The sequence below is a fragment of the Bufo bufo genome, chromosome 1, assembly GCF_905171765.1.
Source record: "Bufo bufo chromosome 1, aBufBuf1.1, whole genome shotgun sequence".
In the NCBI taxonomy this organism is placed as follows: domain Eukaryota; kingdom Metazoa; phylum Chordata; class Amphibia; order Anura; family Bufonidae; genus Bufo; species Bufo bufo.
Genome location: NC_053389.1, coordinates 714,289,850 through 714,311,342, shown reverse-complemented (window position 1 = coordinate 714,311,342; position 21,493 = coordinate 714,289,850). Strand labels below are relative to the sequence as shown.

The following is a 21,493-nucleotide window of genomic DNA, read 5'->3' as shown; positions in this document are numbered from 1 at the left end:
CAGTCTTTTTACACTGGACTGCCGCTCCATTTCCTGCGCTCAATTTACGGAGTTATCACCTTGTACAAAAACCAACTCTCCTACATCTGTAGAAGAGGTGGTGGAGGAATCCACGGGGTAGGTGATAAGTGTCTGACCACTGGGATCCTCACCAATCACAAAAACCGAGGTCCCATGTCCCCTTTTTGAACACCACGTTGGCAATGCCTTCATCCCTGCTGCCGCTCCTGTCTGTGGGACTGATGGCGATAGCGGAGGCCAGCGGTTGGTTGATCTTCGTCGGATCAGAGCTCTTGTACTTTCCTTATGCAGCAAGAACTGTTGCTACAGGAGCCACTCCGAAATCTACTGGTTACTGTCTTCACGGTGACATTCGTGTCAATGAGTGAAAAAAAAAACGCCATGCGTTCCATGTACCAACGCTTGGTGCTTCCGTGAGGCGACCTGAAGCAATGATCCGTAATATTTTTTTTTTCACATTTTTTGCGGTCTGAACATACGCAGACCACAAAAACAGATCAGTTTTGCCGGAACACTCAGGGCCGGATCCGGCATTAATGCATGTCAAGTGTTCCAGAGTTTTGGACCGAGATAAAACCGCAGCATGCTACGGTATTATCTCCGTCCTGAAAAGGCAAAAAAACTGAATTGAATGCATCCTGAATGGATTGCTCAGAATGCATGAGGATAAAACTGATCAGTTTTTTTCCCGGTATTGAGCCCCTAGGACGGAACTCCGTGCCGGAAAAGAATAACGCTAGTGTGAAAGTACCCTTGGCCCCATCCAACGGGAGATAATCTGCATCGCTGCGTTTCTTGATGCAGGTTTCAAATCCGTGGCCGCGGGTTCTCATTACAAACAATGGGAAGTGGATTTGAAGCTGAGTTCCGTGTACAACGCGCACCATAATCTGCAGGAAAGTGCTGTGCTGTGAACATCGCCGAATACAGCCATGTGCATAGGGCCTTGCTCTCCAGCAGCTGCGCTCTGGGGTTCATGCTCTTCCTATCATGTGGCTCCCTGCCCCGCGTGGCCCATCAGCTGCTGCCTCGCCATGTGGCTCCCTGCCCCGCGTGGCCCATCAGCTGCTGCCTCTCAATGACGGCACCTCCAGTAGACGGCTGCCTAGAGTTGTGCAGGACTCGTGTATTACTTCTGCATTCGGCTTCCTGTTTAGATCCTCTGCAGGGAAAGTAATGCTTTTCCATGTGATTCGGATACTTGGCTCTGTTTCGTATTTCTCCTTGGCTGGCTGCTGGCAGAGGTAGAGATATCTTAGAGCAGGCATGCTCAACCTGCGGCCCTCCAGCTGTTGCAAAACAACAACTAGCCTACAGCAGGGCATTCTGGGTGTTGTAGTTTTACAACAGCTGGAGGGCCGCAGGTTGAGCATGCCTGTCTTAGAGGACCTGTCCCCTCTCCTGACATGTCTGTTTGAGCTAATAATTGTATTCTCTGTAAAATCACCATTCTGGGGCATCATTTCTTATAGCTCTACTTTGTGCCGTTCCTCTGTTATTCCTGCTGGATATGCATGAATACATTGACAACTGAGTGGTACCGATCCCCCTTGTAAAAGGAGGGTGGGGGTCCCCACACAGGCTGGTACTGTCAGCACAGATTGGACCGTGTCAAAGTGGGTTGCAACACAACCCTTATTCGTGAATTTCTAGTAGGAATAACAGCATGCTGTCCAGTGCTAGGAAAAGATATTTCAGAATTATTTCACGGGGAATACAAGCATTTACTAAGACAGACATGTCCGGAGATGAGGACAGGTCCTTCTTTAAATACCTAGATCACTAAGAATATGGCCGGCCATGATATTTTAGATTAGATTGAGGATCCCTTTCCCAGAACCCCTGCTGTCCTCTTAATGAAGAGGGGGGGATTTAACAAAACGGGTGTCAGACCCCCGCCCTGATATTGATGCCCTATCAATATTAAAAGCCTGGAAAACCCATTTAATGTATATTGGCCTTCAACAACTAGACATTTTACTGTTCCTTAGTTATTCCTACTAGAAATTCGTGAATAAGGGGTGTGTCGCTACACACTTTGACACTGTCCAATCAGTGCTGCCAGTATCAGCCTGTGTAGGACCCCCACCCCCATCTGACAAGGGGAACAGTGACACGCTCCCCCAATGGCAGATGTCAGAGGAGAGAAGCCTTCTCGGGGAGGTACTCGCTGACAGAGGTGTCTGACAACTGCTGGTTCCGAACACCTGCACAAGCGGGCATTACGTTAGGTCTTCACCACAAATTCTGTGGTAAATCTGCAACAAAAGTTGACATGTCTAGACTGACTGATAACATTTGTCCATTTTTCTTGCCTTTCTTATGATGCGTTTGTCCGTCTCCAGTTATATTGCTTCTGAACTATGCACTCCAGAGGTCTGGTATGTCCGCTCATAGGCTATACATTACAGTAGCTGGTCGGGGGGGGGGGGGGGATCCGGTAACGGAGAAGTAATATGGAGGGTAGGAGTTGTTGTCTGAGGTTACTTGTCACAGAAGTCGCCATCATGTGATAACTGAGCTTTGGACACTGTAAGATGATGGCCATCACGCAATGATTTAGAACCAAGATATGGTTGAAACGTGTAGGAGTAATCCCCAGTGTTATGGCTGTCATAAGAAGAGAGATTTCTCACCCTTACCCTACTACCCATAAAGGGCTTGTCTCACTTCAGCAGATGACATTTATTATGTAGAAAAAGTTACTACAAGGCCCTTATTAATGTATTGATTAGGGCTGAAACAATTACTTGAGTAATTCGACACAAAAATATCCTCGTTTGTGTCATGTGACCACGGAGCAGGAGTGAAGCGCTTGCTATTACTCCCGCTCCGTGGTCTCCCGCTGTGCTTGGAGTACTCCCCTTTCCAGCAGGAGGCCTCTGGACACTTCTCAGCACATCCATGGTCCCGCGCTGCACTGACCTCCTGACGTACGCACGCCGTGACCTGACGCGCTGTGTGATGTCAGGCGCAGAGCAGCGTGGAACGATGGAGTGTCGGCGGCGCCCCTGCTGGAAAGGTAAGTTGGTGAAACCGAGGGGGTCGGGGTGCGACATTAAGGCCGGGCGCCTGGAGTGCACAGCGTCATAGCAACCAATGACTGTGCAATCCGGGTGTCAGGAGGAGCAGGGCAGCAGAGACGATGGCACAGTGGGGGAAGGGGGGGGAGAGCTGATGGCACAGTGGGGGAAGGGGGGGGGGGAGAGCTGATGGCACAGTGGGGGAAGGGGGGGAGAGCTGATGGCACAGTGGGGGAAGGGGGGGGGAGAGCTGATGGCACAGTGGGGGAAGGGGGGGGGGAGAGCTGATGGCACAGTGGGGGAAGGAGGGGGGGAGAGCTGATGGCACTGGGGGGAACTGATGCACTTGGGCTGATCGCACAGTGGGGAACGAAGGGTGTTGGGGACTAATGGCAGGGGGTCTTATTGTTTTCCTTTATAAAAAAAACTTGTCTATTAATTCATTTTTTCTTATTAGATTACTCTATTTAATTTAAAAAAATAATCGATAGAATACTCTATTACTAAAATAATCGTTTACTGCAGCCCTAATTGTGATTGTCCATATTTCCTATGCTGGCTGGAATAATTTTTCTATTGCATTATACACTACTTGTTTCCATGGATACGACCACCCTGCAGTCCATCAGTGGTGGTCGTGCTTGCACACTATAGGAAAAAGCACCACCCTATGTGCGCTCCCATGGTCCCGGCCACCAGAGAGGCTGGGGCTTTTTCCTTAAGTGTGCAAGCACGACCACCACTGATGTATTGCAGGGTGGCCGTAACCATGGAAACGAGCAGTGTATAATGTAATGGAAAAATGAATCCAGCCACCGAAGGAAGCAATATGGACAATCACAATACATTAGTAAGTGTCTTGTAGTAACTTTCTCTACATGATAAATGCTTTCTGCTGAAGTGAGACGACCCTTTTAAACACTGTTGAAAGCTCTGCTACACCGCTGCGCAGACAGAGGAATGAGAGGTGGATGGTGAGGTTGATTTGGAAGTACGGTGAGCTAAAAAAATTCTTGTGTTCATGAATAATGTCATAATATTAGTTAAAAATGACCTAATGGCACCAACATATCCCGCAGAGCTGTGGGGTATGTCTTTGGAGTGTGGGAGAACATACCAGCTCCACGCATATGTTTTTAGCTGCAGGCAGCAGTGCCCACCGCCGAGCCACTGCGCTGCCCGGATTATGTGGCGCAAGCAGAGAGATTACATAATACACTAGACAGGGCGAAAGTAAATCTACTTTAATATGCTTGAAAACTTCCGTGACCAACAAGTGCTATTTGAGGGAAGCAAAATGCAGCATGTGATATAACCCCTTGCGTGCTAGGGACTCATTCAGAAGCTGCTCTGGTGGAGGTGTGGGTGTACTTCTTATCACTGACCTCCCCTGCGTGGCATAGGCCGGCACACTGCAGACAGGGAGTCATTGTGTGCCTCCTGAGACTGACTCATCACATGCCTGATCTCCTCCCCACAGATCTGCCGAACTCTGCAACATGGGAGCCATCAAGATCTCCCCGGACTACAACTGGTTCCGCAGCACCGTGCCACTGAAGAAGGTATGTGGAGTCCAGCCTCATCAGCTGTCATCTACAGGTTCTTTTATCCTAGCCATGTATACGTACCTATAGGTGCTCCTGGCACCAGCCTCACCGCCTGTCTGTGCTATCTAATCTGAAGAGGTTTAGGAAGGCACCCACTATGACTATAGAATACCGTGTACAGTGTGAATGTAAGGTGCTCATCATTGTCATTGTTCTGCTGCATTACAGAAGCAGGACAGTGACAGTAATGGCATACGCCCAGTGGACCCCATTGACTATAGTGGGGTCTGTCGGGTTTCCATTAGGGCATTTTAGTGGACAATAGAGCAGCGTGCTGGACTGTTTTGTCCGGTATTTTTAATGTCGTCTGCGATGGCGACGTCTAAGGGTACTTTCACACTTGCGTTAAACTTTTCCGGTATTGTTCTGTCCTAGGGGCTCAATACCGGAAAAAAAACTGATCAGTTTTATCCTAATGCATTCTGAATTGAGAGCAATCCGTTCAGGATGTCTTCAGTTCAGTCACTGTACGGTTTTTGCAGCGGTATTTTCAATGTCCAAAATTCCGGAACACTTGCCGGAATGCCGAATCCTGCATTATTTTCCATGGGAATGCATTAATGCCGGATCCGGCCCCAAGTGTTCTGGAAAAACGGATCCGTTTTTCCGGATGACAACCAGAGAGACGGATCTGGTATTGCAATGCATTTGTGAGACTGATCCGGATCCGTCTACAAATGGTATCCGTTTGCATACAGATTGCAGGAATTGCGACGGAACTGCCTGCCGGAATCCAACAACCCAAGTGTGCAAGTACCCTAAGATTATTTTAATTCATCTGCTGTCCGCTGTGATTTAGGCTATGGACGCACGGCATGAACCGTGAGGTCGCATTTCAGCATTGCAGTTGGTCCCACACAACTCCATGCCAGCAAAGTCATGTGCGGCTGGGACTTTCTTGTGACTTGGCCGCTTTCTTTCTTTTTGCTAGATCACACTTAAAAAGTAGTCGTGTGACCGCAACTGACATAAATGGTTTTAGTAGATTTGTCTGACGTGCAACACTTGTCTTCGTGTAGCCCCAGCCGTACAGACCTTTCTAGATGTCAAGACTTGTCAGATTGATTTCATGGAGGTCTGCATGCCCTCTGTTATACAATGCCATACAAATAGCCCTCACAAAATGATTAACTCCATGCGTCAGGTTAATCATTGGCGGCCACCAGACAATGTGGTAGAAAAAAAAATCGCTTTTGAGGCAAAGATCTGTTAGAAAAAAAGAGGGTTCCCTTACATCAGGGGTCAGCAACCTTCAGCACTCCAGCTGTTCTGAAACTACAACTCTCAGCATGAAAACTTGCCAGGCTGTTCTTGGGACTCCTATAGAAGTAAATGGAGCATGCTGGGAGTTGTAGTTTCACAACACCTGGAGTATCGGAGGTTGCTGATCCCTGTCTTGGATTATTGTGGGGTCTCAAAAATAAGATAAGGGAAAAAAAAAAAAAAAAACTTAAAACTGTGCAAGCGTTATTGGTGGGCGTATTGGTTGTAAACGCGCTGTTATCAGCTCTTCTAACGACTTTATGTTCCATAGAGTTCGGTACAAAGTGCAGCACCAATCCAGTTTTACGAAGGATTAGCCTTAATGTATGGCCCTGTTCACACTGACGTACATCATGGTTTCTGTTTTTAAAGGATCCATGACACGTGGGATTTCCCAGTTATGCTCCATCTGAAGCATCAAAAATTACCAAATATGATTTGTTACTGCAGTAACCAGCTCTGTCCACTACACAACGAATGGAGCTGTGCATTTCCCCACCGATCTGATGGTTATCCCCTATCCTTTAACCAGCTGGAATACCCCTTTAACTTGGCTCCGGTGCTGGAAGTCACTGCCAGAACCGCACAAGAGGGGTGGCCCCGTAGCACCTGCAGCTCCCCTGATATGACCGGAGCGGCCAGTCGCACATGAGCACAGCCGCTCCGTTAATTTCTGTGGGTGTCCTGGAGATAGCCCAGCGCTGTACTCGTGGATAGAGGATAACTAACCAAACGGAATACCCCTTTAACAGCTCATTGTCAGGGGTGGGGTACTGGACCCCTACCGATCCTAAAAATAGGCCATCGGTATCAAAATTCTGGCCAACCCCAATTAGTGGCTCTCTGGTAATAATAATTTGTATTTTTTTTAACAAGTGCCCGCAGAATGCCCCCTGAAACAGAAGATTCATACTTGCCTTCTCCTTGCTCCTCTGCTGTGTCCATATTCCAGTCTCTGCACGGTTTTCTTCCAGCCAATGACTGGCTTCCGCTTTGACGTGCCGCTTGTGGCCGCATAATTGCTGGAGCGGTACATGTCGTCATGCCGATGTGCTGCCGGGTGAAAACAGTGCGGGGATCGGGAGGTGGAGACAGCGCAGAGCAAGTATGAATCTTCTGTTTCAGGGGGCAGGCTGCAGGCACTTGCTAAAAAATCATTACTGCTGGAAAACCCTTTAGAGGCTAGGGCTACAAGTCGCGCGACAAAAAGGGTTAAACTACACTTTGACGTGTCGCGCAACATTTTTTATAATGAGTCAATGGTGTTTGCACTGCGACTGCGACACGACAGTGCGACACCATTGACTCTCACCGTATAGCCTTAGCCTGAGGGAGTATTCTCATGCTGCAGATTTGTTGTAGAATTTTTCCCCTCCCCCCACAACAGCACCTTGGAGAGATGGCTCCGCCTCCAGGACAGGAAACCTGCAGCATTAAAAAGGTGGAGCCACTCTCCCACCTCAGTGAGGTTTCCTGTCCTGGAACGGGAAGCCTGCAGTTTCTGCATTCTTGGGGCCCATGACCAGGAAGCCATGGTAGCTGCCAGAGGGTCATAGGCGGAATGGCGTGCCTGCCGTTACTCTTCTCCCATAGGCTTGGGGTTTGGAGAGACGTGGGGAGCGGCGGTAATCTAGGGGACCGCTTGTTCCTCAAGAAGGCAGGAGGTGTCGATCCTTCAGGTGAGGAGGATCACACCATCGGTGAAAGCGTGGCCAGAAGGCCCCAACATGTTATCAGAACGAGCAGGACGCCACATGCCGAGACCAGAGGTAGACGCAGCTTGATGACGTCGGCAGGAAGTAGCGTGCGTTCCACGGCCGGGCGCTTCCGGTCAGCTGACCGGAAGTTCGGCATTTGAACCCAGTAAAAGTGCGGGAACGATGAATCGAAGAGGGATGTGTTGGTACCGGAAGGATAGAGGCATAAGCCTAAATTTTGCGGCGATATCCCTATTCCAGGTGGCGTCCTGTGCATGGTGGGTCTGCAGAGACAGAGCAGAAGGACTCTCAGGTGAGAGAAAGCTCTGATAACTAATGGTAATGGATACTATTGCTTGCATGCAGGTTAGCAGCAGTTATGGAGGAAGAGAAGAGGTCTGAGAACACAGACATTGAAATTCTGCCACCGGTATTGTAAATTCTATTGGTTGGTCCTTAAAGAAGCTCTGTCAGCAGTGTATTGAGAAAACAGTGGCGAAAGAGACGCCAAGTTTTTTTTTTTTTTTTTTTTTTTTAATGATTTAAAATCGCTTATAAGATCTGAAGTCAAAGGGTCCCTTAAAGCTTGTAAAAAGCAGAAAAAAACGGTAGAACAGGAGTCTGAAATGGAGTCATCTGATGATAGCGAGACTCCCTGTAGAGATGGGCACTCTGACGATTCCTCCTCTTCAGAGGAGGAAGAAGGAAAGGAAGGGAAGTTTCTGTTCCCTGCAGAAGATACGGATAAGTTATTGAAAGTAATAAGATCCACCCTGGAATTAGAGGATGTCAAGGAAGATAGATCAGTGGCGGACTCAGTATTTGAAAGTCTGCAAGAGAAAAAACGCAGGTGTTTTCCGTTACATAAAGCTATTACAACTGTAATCGAAAAAGAATGGAAAAAACCTGATAAGAAGCCCTTTATCTAAAACCGTTAAAAGAAAATACCCGTTTGAGGAAGAGGCATCAACCTCCTGGGATAAGGCCCCAAGACTGGACGTGGCGATTTCAAAAATTTTCAAAAAGTCTTTACCCTTTGATATGGGTTTCCTTAAAGATACCTTAGACAAAAGGATAGATTCGTCCCTTAAAAGTACTTGGGAGGCTTCAGGTGCTTCTTTCAGACCCAGTATTGCCGCCACGGTAGCCGCCAGATCCATGTCGATGTGGTTAGATTGGCTGGAGGGACAGATCAGAGACAAGTGTCCTGGGGAACAGTTGTTGGCCTCTATTCCTACCTTCCAGAAGGCTGCAGATTTCATTGCGGATACCTCCATGGATGCAGTGAGACGAGGCCAGAGCAGCCTCCCTTTCTAATTCTGCACGCTGTGCTCTATGGCTGAAGAATTGGAAAGGTGGGGATATGTGATCAAAGTTAAGATTATGCAGCATTCCCTGTGGGGGTCAATTTCTGTTCGGGTCAGAGCTAGACACATTACTTGAAAAAACTGCAGATAAGAAAAAATTTCCTCAAGAAACCTTTGTTCAGTCTTTGTTTCGGACATCATCCAGGTTCTAAAGTAAAAGGCAAACGGGAGTTAGATAACAGGGAGCAAGGGCTAGACCTGGGAATAAAGTTTTTTTTTTTTTGTTTTGTTTGGATCAGCCTCCGCGCGTCCAATTAAACAATCCAAGCAATGACGCCATGATCCCAGTAGGGGAGATTAAAATTCTTCCTTGGGAAAAAATTGCAGGAACATGGCTGGTAGGACTCCTGCAGGATGGACTAAAGCTAGAGTTCAAGAGATATACACCAGAAAGGTTCATTATTTCAAACTCCTCTCGTGTACTGATGGAAGAAATAAAAAAAATTGACAAGCAAAAATGTGTTGCTTCCAGTTCCGGGGTCAGAGGAAGAGAAGGGATTCTATTCAACTCTGTTCCTGGTAAAGAAGCCGGATGGTTCGTATCGAACAATTATAAATCTAAAGCATCTGAACAAATTTCTGAAGGTCAGGAGGTTCAAGATGGAGACTATCAAATCTGCGGTTCATCTTTTATCTCCGGGCTGTCATATGGCGGTTCTGGATCTAAAGGATGCTTATCACCATATTCCGATACATCCAGACCACCAGAAATTTCTCAGAGTAGCGATAAGAACAGAGTCCGGGATCTTTCACCTTCAGTTTCAGGCATTGCCTTTCGGCCTCTCTATGGCACCGCAAATATTTACCAAGGTGGTGGCGGAGATGGCCTCCTTCATCCGGAAGGAGGATATCACGTTCCTACCTTACCTGGACAATTTCCTGGTAGTAGCCCAGTCTTGGGAAGCGTGTGTCAAAGGGGTGGAACACATAGTGAGTAAACTGATAAAGCTGGGATGGTTGTTGAATATTTAAAAATCCAGAATGCAACTATCTACGAGACAAGTGTTCTTAGGTCTAGTGCTGGATTCCATAAAGGAGAGGACTTTCCTTACAGAGGAGAAGATGGTCCAGATTCAGCAGGCAGTACACAGGGTACAGTCAGGAGAAACCCTAACTGTAAGAAAGGCGATGTCCCTGTTAGGAGTCCTAACGTCTTCTATACCAGCAGTTCATTGGGCTCAAAGGCACTCTCGCCAGCTACAGATGGAGAGAGTGCAGATGAGACAGATGGGAACATCCCTGGAGTCAGTCTTGGACTTGTCAGATCAGACATTGTTATCCCTAAATTGGTGGAAGGATGGAAGGAATCTAGCTCAGGGAGTGCCCTGGTCCTATCCGGATCCAGTGATGGTGACTACGGATGCCAGTCCCTGGGGTTGGGGGGCTCGCGTCAAAAAACAGATTTTTCAGGGAGAGTGGTCCCAGGGTCAGAGATGTTTCTCTTCCAACCGGAAAGAATTGCGAGCGGTCCTGCTGGCACTAAGGGCAGTTTTACCAGAGGTCAAGAACAAGCATGTCAGCATAATGTCCGACAATCGAACAGTGGTCTCGTACCTCAATCGCCAAGGGGGTACCAGGTCAACTTCCTTGCTAAAAGAGACAGAGTGGATTTTCAAAGAGATAGAAGAGAAAATATTGTATCTGTCAGCTCTCCACATGAGGAGTCGAGAATACTCAGGCAGATTTTTTTGAATCGACACAGGTTACGACAAGGAGAATGGACACTAAATCCAGGTGTTTTTTCCCAGATAGTGGATCTGTGGGGTCATCCATCTGTGGACATGTTCGCCACAAGGGAGAACAGGAAAGCCGAGAAATTCTTTTCCCTCAATCCAAGGGAGTGCCCATCTGGGGTGGATGCATTTCTCTAGAGGTGGGACTTTCCTCTGGGTTATGCGTTTCCCCCACTACAGTTAATACCGTTAGTTATAAAGAAGATCAGGTACGAAGGGGCGAGAGTAATCCTGATAGCGCCTTTCTGGCCGAAAAGGGCATGGTGTTCACTGTTGAGAACCATGTCCATTTCGGACCCTTGGATTCTACCAGAGATCCCAAACCTGTTATCGCAGGGTCCAGTGTTTCACCCGACAGTGAAATCCCTACATCTTTCGGCATGGAATTTGAGAGGGCATTTCTAGCCAGCCAGGGGTTTTCAAAAGAGTTAGGTTCCACATTGATAAAAAGTAGGAAGGAAGTGACTAATGTCATTTATGCAATGCCAGAGTGTGAAGAAAATTCTTGTCTTTTTTTTTAGGTATAGAAAGAGTTTCCTGGCCCTTGGAATTCACGGTGACACAGGTGTTGGAATTCCTTCAAAGAGGATTATCCTTAGGTTTGGCAGAAAGCACACTGAAGGTACAGGTGTCTGCACTTTCAGTGTTGGGCGGAAAAAGATTAGCTATGAACCCATGGATAATAAGATTCTTTAAAGCGGTTGGCAGGATGGTACCAGTGAAGGGCACCAGATTCCCTCCTTGGGATCTGAATTTAGTATTGAACGGCTTTAACTAAACACCCCTTCGAGCCTTTGGAGTCCTGTTCAGTTAAACGGCTTACTGTAAAACTAGTGTTTTTGGTAGCTTTAACATCAGCCAGGAGAGTTAGTGAGATCCAGGCTATCTCCATTAACCCTCCTTTCATGTCAATCAGAGAGGATAGTGTAGTATTGAGGCCAGATCCAGGTTTTTTGCCGAAAGTTCCATCTAGAGCAAATAGGTCTCAGGAGATAGTTCTTCCAGCTTTCTTTCCAGATCCAAAGAATAACAGCGAAGAAGAGCTACATTCTCTTGACGTCAGAAGATGTATCCTACAGTATTTAGAGGTCCCTAAAGACTGGAGAAAATCTTCTGCCCTATTTGTACTTTTTGGTGGGGCTAAAAGAGGTAATACGGCCTCAAACGCATCTATTGCCCGCTGGATTAGAGAAGTCATTTCTTTGGCATATTCTGTATCTGGTGTTTCTCCGCCTGTCTCTTTGGGGGCCCATTCCACGAGAGCGATGTCAACTTCCTGGGCTGAGAGAGCCAGTGTATCCATAGAACAGATTTGTCGTGCGGCTACCTGGTCTTCTCCCTCTACTTTCTATAAACCCTACAGGCTTCAACTAGATTCGGTTTCTGATCTACTTTTTGGCACTAAGGTTTTGGAAGCTGTTTCCCACCCTTGAGTTATCTCTGTAATCTCTCTCCAAGGTGCTGTCATGGGGGAGGGGAAAGATGATGATTACACTTAACGGTAATCGGATTTTCCTGACCCCACGACAGCACCTCTTTATGCCCTCCCTATGGTGGTTCTGTGTGTTCACGGGTGTCGCAAAAAAAATAAAAATAAAGATATTTTTAGGCTTGTGGAATTAAACTAATATAAAGGGGAGTCCCTCTCATGCTCTGGAAACCTCACTGAGGTGGGAGAGTGGCTCCACCTTTTTAATGCTGCAGGTTTCCTTTCCTGGAGACGGAGCCATCTCTCCAAGGTTCTGTCGTTGGGTCAGGAAAATCCGATTACCGGTAAGTGTAATCATCATTTTCTGTGACTATTCCATACATCTGAATGGAGATTGCTGCCAAAACAACCCCTTGCAGAACTGATTTTCAGCCATAGAAATTTCTGCATGTGACTATCCCCTAAAGGGACTATACTGTCAGAACACCCTCTTCTCACTGCACGCCTGCTGGTCAGCCACTGATCACATTACATCCGGCAGCCAAAACCCCATTTCCCCTGCAGCGCCTGGTAGTGTAAGGCCTCTTTCACACGAGTGATACGGATTGTGTCAGGATCTGTTCAGGAAAAAACGGATTAAGTTCAATCAGTTCTTTTCTGTAATCGCATGCAGTGTGCACATTTTTTCCGCCTGGATTGTATGCATTTTTCTCGTGCGTGAAGAAAAACTGAAGAATAACAATCTGCGTCTCTTAGCAACCATCGTTGTTCACTACGTGTATCTTGTCTGGACGGGAAACTCACTCATGTGAAAGAAGCCTTAAAGGGTTTCTACCATCAGAACTTCTGTTATGTAGCTGCCTGACATTAGCGATGCGCTAACGTCAGCACTACACAACAGTGTTTTTTACATTTCTCCCTGCAGCCGTTTTGCTAAAATCCACACTTTTATAATATGCTAATGAGCCTCTAGGTGCTATGTGGGGGTAGATTCAGCACCTAGAGGCTCCGTCTACTCACCCTTTATCCCGCCCAGGTCCTCCATTCTGCCTGCCCCACTCCTCTTGATTGATGTCCAAGTTCCATGCACAGTTGATGAAATCCCGCGCCTGCGCCGTTCACTTCTGTATTCGGTGCAGGCGCAGTGAGTGAAGGCCGGATTCCTCACTGCGCCTGCACCGACTACGTCAGTGAGGAAGCTGGCATCAGGATCGCGGCCTTCACTCACTGCGCCTGCCCCGAATACACGAACGTGGTTTGTTTCCGTGTCCGTTCCGTTAGTGTTTTTTTATTTTATTTTATTTTTTTTGTTGTTTTTTTGCAGATAGGATGCGGACCCATTCATTTCAGTGGGTCCTCAAAAAATGCGGACAGCACACCGTGTGCTGTCCGCATCCGTATGTCTGTTCCGTAGCCCCGCTGTCCTATTCTTGTCCGTTTTTAGGCTTTGTTACAATGTATCTGCAAAAAAAACTGATGGCATACAGATGTCGTCCTTCTTTTTTTTTTTTTTTTTTTTTTTTTTTTTTGTGGACCACAAAACGCATACGGTCGTGTGCATGTAGAACCCCCTTTTTGCTGTTAATGGGCTATTTTTTTAATTACGGTTTTGCTCCATTACAAAATGGCATTGACCAGATGACATTAAGCAGAAGTAAGGAGCAAATGGGTTTCTTTAGAGATGAGAAGTCTACAGCAGACGTTCCTTTGACTGAAAATGTGTTCCATTCATCCATTTCTGCAACAAAACTGCTGTGTGTGAATGTTCCCTATACTTCAGTGACAAGTCTATCCTCTACCTCTTCATGATGATCCAACTGGTGTGGTTCTCTGGTCTTAGAAGAGTAGTCCTGTTGGTAACCTTTAACCCTGTAATTCTCTTCTCAGATCATTGTTGATGATGATGACAGTAAAGTGTGGTCCCTGTACGATGCTGGCCCCCGAAGTGTGCGCTGTCCCATTATATTTCTGCCTCCAGTCAGTGGCACAGCAGACATCTTCTTTCATCAGATCCTGGCGCTGACCGGCTGGGGATACAGAGTTATTGCTGTAAGTACTGAGCTGTTCAGTCTCCACAATCGATGTAACAGATGGGATCTTTTTGCGAAGATGCTGCACCAAATAAACTAGATGTACAGAATATCTATATGAAGGGGTGATTTCCATCTGGGCATTTTTAGCCTTGCCACAGGGTAAGGGTCCCACCTCTGGAACCTGCCTCTGTCTAAGAGATGGTGGGAACTGACCCTTGATTTACAGTGCCCTCTTCTCTTAGATGCAGGTTCCAGAGATGGGACCCATGTCCAGATGGGAATAACCCCTTAATTGCCACTCATATGTGGTTCTCTCCATTATATAAATATAGCCATACGCCCTATGCTATTTTGGATACTCCCATTTAAAAGGAATGGAAAGTGTCACATATGCAAGGCCCCTTCTTTGCTTACCATGGCCACTAGATGGGTCACAAGCTTGAGAGGTGGGACCCATACCTATCGTCTGGATAGGTCATAGCTGACCAGTGGTGGTCCAGCACCCGGGACTGATCAGCTATTTGAGAAGGAACCGGCACTCGCAGTAGAGCTGCTGCTTTCTCGCAGCTTTGCCTAGGCCGGTGACGTCACATTCATTATTCACATGGCCTAGGCACTACACAGCTTCACTGAAGTGAATGGGGCTGGGCTGCGATACCAAGCACAGGCGCTACACAATGTACGGCGCGGTGCTTGGTGAGCAGAGAGAAGGCTACGGCGCTATTGTGAGGACCTATGCGTCCTCAAACAGCTGATCGGCGGGGGTCACAGGTGACCCCCACAGATCAGATACTGGGGACCTGTCCAGAAGAAAGGGCATTAGTTCAGAAATCTTGGAAAGCCCCCTTTAAACTAAATGTATTAAACATATAAAGGCTCTGTTAGTTTTATATCGTATTTAATATAATTAGTCAGGATTTACAGCCATGAAAAGTTAAATGGTGATCATCGCCCTCGAAAACGTATAGTAATAAATATAAAAGTTATCAAATAAAACACTAAAAATAGCTAAAAACAAGTCAATGTGAACCATAATACATAAATCAATAATAATAATAATGTACATCATTACATAATCTAAAAATGGTTACGGAAGCTGAGGTGGCCCATGAGGCTTTTGTTCTTGTAATAGTTTTTCTGTCAAGAGGATGTTATTCCAGTTCATGTTACAGAATAGTTACACCATCTAGATCAGAAAAAACCATGGAGAGTCCAGCTTCCAAAAAGTAACGTTCTTTATTCCAAAAATATATTAAAATCCCACATGGCAACCCGGTCTACGCGTTTCAGATCTGCTAATCCCAATCCTTACACCATCTACCGCTTATTTTACAATCTCTGGTTTTTGAAGCACCATCTTATTTTATCTTATCAACTTTACTGAACTATTCAATGGCGCGCACTGGGAACTGCCCAGTATTCTCCACGCGGCCCAGTACCCGCTCCAGACTCATTTACTGTAACCTGAATGCCTTGTTCATCCTCTGCAGTTATCACAAATACATCTGTACACCAAAAAAAAGTAATCCTCACCCTGCCTCTTCCAGCTCCAGTACCCTGTATATTGGGATCATCTGGAATTCTGTGACGGATTTAGGAAACTTCTGGATGATCTGCACTTGGATAAGGTGAGAGGACAGGTTAATAACTGTTGCTTGCTTTCTGTCCATACCTAGAAGATTAAAATGGGATAAAAATGAGGATTTGGATTAGGTTTCACCCATGACCGTTAGAAAATATTTTACATTTGAATCAGCTGAGTGCTAAGGAATCAATCTTGCATGTGCTTTATTTTTATTTTTAACCTTGGAAAGGTGTACAGGTACAGCCCCATTGTAGAACTGCAATGGGCGAACTTGTCTGACATGTTTTCAGGCAATATGGAGGAAAAAAACGGAAAGAGGGCCGGTAAGTGCTCCTAGTGTGTTATGGGCATAATGTGAAGGATGTGTGTATTACTGACAGTATACAATGCTGTAAGCAAATTTGTCCACGCAGTAAGTCCTTCTATTGCCATCAAGATAACGCATTTCAGGACTCTGCAGATCAGCAGGACACAAGTTATACAGTCAAATAAAGTTCAGGTGTCAAAGACGAAGAATGTGTACAGTATGTATAGCTTTTAAAAACCTGTCGCTGCACATATAATACCAAGGAGGAAAGATGTCAGTGATGCACAAGGAGCACTCTCTGGTCTGATCCCTTTTTCTGTTTCTCCATATCTCACGTTCTTTGATGGTTGAATCTGATGCTGGAGATTTTGTGACGTGGCACCTATGAATGTAAATGTCACGGTTCCCCTGGCCGTGGCTGCCTCGCAGCGGCGTCCTGTTGTTGGGGGAACCAGAGCTGCTGGGTGGCCTGTTCTGACATCTAGTCCCTGGGCCAGTGAGGGGGCGTTGGGGCTCCAAAGCGTCAGGACACTGTCGGCAGCTCCACCCGGCCTGCAGGGACACCGATGTGTGAGCTGCGGCTGACGCCTGCATGTGCAGGTGGCGGTGAATTTCTTGTCCTCTGGCTCCCCCTGCTGGTCCCCTGTGGTATTGGCTTTCTGGATTGGTAGGTTCTTGGCTTCTGGCGAATTGGTATTGTATTGATCTCCTGATTCTGACTTTTTGGCATGTTTGGTTTTCTTGTTTGCTTTTGGCATTTTTGTACTTCATTGTCCGACTAGCATTTGACCCTTTCCTTTACGAGTTTTCTCTTAGTGTTTTGTCTGTTTGGTCCCTGTTTGTATGTCGCCCTCGCACATATTACAGTATAGGGACTGTCGCCCTTTTGTGGGGTCACTGCCTAGGGTGACTGTGACAGTAGTTAGGGATAGTGGGTCTGGGAAGTTTTAAGGCTGCACGGTCCCTGTGTCTCATTATCCTGCCAGTGGATCAGTTGAGGACCCTTTCAGTATTGCTCTACAGAGCTGTGTGATACGCTGATACTTTGGTCAAGGCTCTCACAAACGCTTCATACAAGTATGGATGCTTGTCCCGTCAAGTGCCCCATTTTTATGTTTCTGGGGAACTTACTGCGTGCAGCAAGCTGTACAGGTATAGTTGATCTCTGTTTTCTTTGGCAGAACTCATTGTAATGCAGTGTTTTCCCTGTAGCTTGTTGCCTCTATACGGCATTGGATTACATGGCTACATTTCGTATTACAAAATTTGACTGAGCGTGAATCCGAGAGGAAAAAATCCCTCTATGCCCCTGTGGTGCTGTATTGTGGCTTAGTACAACGTGGTGCTTGGTGCATGAGGTCTAATGTCAGGAGGTCAGCATACTATATAGACATGTTTTTCCCCAGGCTGGATTTTAAATTTTGCTAGTGGATATTTTTTATTTAGTGGATATATAATTATATATAATTTAGCATTATATGAGGCTTGGAATACATAAATCGCACAGGATTCATGTGTCTTTGATTTATTGGTTTGCATTAGAAAAATCATGAGATGGCCAAAGCAGGGAAGTGCAGAAGGTGATGATTTCTGTGATGATTTTTCTAAATTGCAGTGTCAGCCTCCGGTCACCTGAGATAAGTGGCGTCCATAGCTAGGGATCTCTGTGTCCATTAGAAGGACATTATGTCTGTTTTTTATCCCTTTTTATATATAGGTTCACTTGTTTGGCGCATCCCTTGGTGGTTTTCTGGCTCAGAAATTTGCAGAGTACACACACAAGTCTCCCAGGGTCCAGTCCCTCGTCTTGTGCAATGCCTTCAGCGACACCTCCATTTTCAACCAGACTTGGACAGCGAACAGGTGAATGAACCATCGGGCAGCATATGATTAAAAATGACTAATGTCTTGCTTCCTTTCCACAAGTACTTAAACTTGCTGATAGTTTTGGTCCATATCATTTTGAATAATGGCAGTGACCATTGTACCTTGTTGTTAGGGCATCTCCACAATAAAGTGGAGGTTCTACGATTTTATGAGCCAGAAGAGTGGCTCTTGTCCTGGCAAACCCTGCAAGTCCGTGCTAGGTTTCTCCAGTAGTGAAATCTAGGATGGCATCCCCTGGTGATATCCATTGAGCCGCTATCTTTAGAGAAGTCAGATGCAATTTAAAAAAAAGTTGTTTTTGAGAGACCAAGGACAGGATATGCCCTTAAAGAGGCTCTGTCACTAGGATCAACCCTATTAAATCTGACATACCTCCTGGTAGGGCTCATCATGCTGCTTAAAACTAGTCGTGGCCAAAAGTTTTGAGAATTACATAAATTATTGGAAATTGGAAAAGTTGCTGCTTAAGTTTTTATAATAGCAATTTGCATATACTCCAGAATGTTATGAAGAGTGATCAGATGAATTGCATAGTCCTTCTTTGCCATGAAAATTAACTTAATCCCCAAAAAACTTTCCACTGCATTTCATTGCTGTCATTAAAGGACCTGCTGAGATAATTTCAGTAATTGTCTTGTTAACTCAGGGGAGAATGTTGACGAGCACAAGGCTGGAGATCATTATGGTCAGGCTGATTGGGTTAAAATGGCAGACTTGACATGTTAAAAGGAGGGTGATGCTTGAAATCCTTGTTCTTCCTTTGTTAACCATGGTGACCTGCAAAGAAACGCGTGCAGCCATCATTGCTTTGCATAAAAATGGCTTCACAGGCAAGGATATTGTGGCTACTAAGATTGCACCTCAATCAACAATTTATAGGATCATCAAGAACTTCAAGGAAAGAGGTTCAATTCTTGTTAAGAAGGCTTCAGGGCGTCCAAGAAAGTCCAGCAAGCGCCAGGATCGTCTCCTAAAGAGGAGTCAGCTGCGGGATCGGAGTGCCACCAGTGCAGAGCTTGCTCAGGAATGGCAGCAGGCAGGTGTGAGCGCATCTGCACGCACAGTGAGGCGAAGACTTTTGGAAGATACCCTGGTGTCAAGAAGGGCAGCAAAGAAGCAACTTCTCTCCAAAAAAAACATCAGGGACAGATTGATCTTCTGCAGAAAGTATGGTGAATGGACTGCTGAGGACTAGGGCAAAGTCATATTCTCCGATGAAGCCTCTCTCCGATTGTTTGGGGCATCTGGAAAAAGGCTTGTCCGGAGAAGAAAAGGTGAGCGCTACCATCAGTCCTGTGTCATGCCAACAGTAAAGCATCCTGAGACCATTCATGTGTGAGGTTGCTTCTCATCCAAGGGAGTGGGCTCAATCACAATTTTGCCCAAAAACACAGCCATGAATAAAGAATGGTACCAAAACACCCTCCAACAGCAACTTCTTCCAACAATCCAACAACAGTTTGGTGAAGAACAATGCATTTTCCAGCACGATGGAGCACCGTGCCATAAGGCAAAAGTGATAACTAAGTGGCTCGGGAACCAAAACATTGACATTTTGGGTCCATGGCCTGGAAACCCCCCAGATCTTAATCCCATTGAGAACTTGTGGTCAATCCTCAAGAGGCAGGTGGACAAACAAAAACCCACTAATTCTGACAAACTCCAAGAAGTGATTATGAAAGAATGGGTTGCTATCAGTCAGGAATGGGCCCAGAAGTTGATTGAGAGCATGCCCAGTCAAATTGCAGAGGTCCTGAAAAAGAAGGGCCAACACTGCAAATACTGACTCTTTCCATAAATGTCATGTAATTGTCGATAAAAGCCTTTGAAACGTGTGAAGTGCGTGTAATTATATTTCACTACATCACAGAAACAACTGAAACAAAGATCTAAAAGCAGTTTAGCAGCAAACTTTGTGAAAACTAATATTTGTGTCATTCTCAAAACTTTTGGCCACGACTGTATACAGTGGGTAGTTGGGAAGGGGTTAAAGCTCCCATAGGAATACATGGAGAAACTGACTTCCTGTCTACACATAAGATTCAGTGTCAGTTGGAGAGTCACATGACACAGTGGAGGATCAGAAGGGAGATTAAAACTCACAAATACAGCCACTGGTAAGATAATTACATTGACTACAGATTACATCATGTACCTTTTTAACAGGTCAGTGGATCACATTTTTGGCGGGAGTTCTTCTTTACAGGGGTTATCATCGATGACCTATCAGCAGGGGTCCGACAGCCAGTACAGCTCTTGGAGACTGGGCACTGCTGCCTCGTCCTAGGCCAGTGAGGTCACCATACATCGGTCACGAGGCCTAGTTCAAGGCAATGGGACTATATAATGTACAGCACTGTGCTTGGAAAGCTGCCGGGGACCCTCAGTGTTCACCTGAGCTCCGGTGAGCACACCACTCCCTGAAACAGCTGATCGAGGGGGGTCATCATAATTTATCTTCAAGCACTAGACGTGTGTATCATTGTAGTTTTAATGTCCTATTTTGCAGCTTTTGGCTCATGCCTGCATTTATGCTGAAGAAGATTGTCCTGGGAAACTTTGCTTCTGGCCCTGTGGATCCTGTAATGGCAGATGCCATTGATTTTATGGTAGATCGGGTAAGAAAGCAATTCCTCACCTAACATATTCTGCACTGCAAGTTCTGAACACAGTGGCATTATCCCAATTATAACTGCCACTAATAGTGGTGTTGCTGTTTGGGAAAGCCAGCAATGCTTTAAGTTGAAGGGATCCAAACCTGTTTTTGGCACTAAAGGTACAACTCCTGCATTAAGCCAGATTGTAGTCTTAGGTGTCAGATCTATTTGCATGACTTCTGATCGGATCCTTAGGTGACAACTGCACCTAAATGCCTTTGTCGATGTCAGATCATGTATCCACCTGATCCTTCATACTCCTCATTATTGGGCACTGCCAGAATCTTGTGATCTAGATTTTATTTTACTCCTATAGCTCTGACATATTCTGCGATGCTTTATAGACATTATCATATCGCTGTCCCAAGTGGAGCTCACAATGCAAGTTCCCGATCAGTATGTCTTTAGAGTGTGGGAGAAACCGGCGTACCTGGAGGAAACCCGCGCAAACACAGGGAAAACATACAAACTCCATGCAGATGTTGTCCTTGGGAGATTCAAACCCAGGACCCCAGCGCTGCAAGGCACCAGAGCTAACAACTGAGCCACCATGCTGCTTTATGGGGGATCTGTTTAGGAACAGGCTGGTGATGTACCACTCATAACAGTTTTTTTTGCAACTAATGGTTTCTAAATAATAATTAAGCCCTTTCTTGTTTCTTAGCTGGAAAGTCTCAGTCAGAGTGAACTTGCATCTCGTCTTACCTTAAATTGCCAGAATTCATACGTTGAGCCACACACAATCCGGGACATTGCTGTCACCATAATGGATGTGAGTACTCTTTTTTTATCTTCAACTTCATACACCTTTTTGCTATGTTTTATCAAGGGTTTACTACATATTTAACCCCTTAAGGACCCATGACGTACATGTACGTCATCGC

At 46.0% G+C, this 21,493-nt stretch overlaps 1 protein-coding gene across 4 annotated transcripts in view; it reads left to right on the top strand.

Moving 5' to 3' along the window:
* SPG21 (SPG21 abhydrolase domain containing, maspardin) overlaps positions 1-21,493 on the top strand; it is a 66,952-nt gene that overhangs the window by 2,190 nt on the left and 43,269 nt on the right. For 3 of the 4 annotated variants that reach the window (XM_040414264.1, XM_040414265.1, XM_040414266.1), the window contains exons 2-7: positions 4,525-4,606; positions 14,028-14,189; positions 15,721-15,801; positions 17,783-17,928; positions 20,462-20,570; positions 21,274-21,381. In XM_040414264.1, coding sequence (XP_040270198.1) covers positions 4,525-4,606; positions 14,028-14,189; positions 15,721-15,801; positions 17,783-17,928; positions 20,462-20,570; positions 21,274-21,381 — 688 coding nt within the window. Of the gene's footprint in view, positions 1-4,384; positions 4,404-4,524; positions 4,607-14,027; positions 14,190-15,720; positions 15,802-17,782; positions 17,929-20,461; positions 20,571-21,273; positions 21,382-21,493 lie in introns of those variants that run through there. The other variant, XM_040414267.1, reaches the window with a different exon arrangement.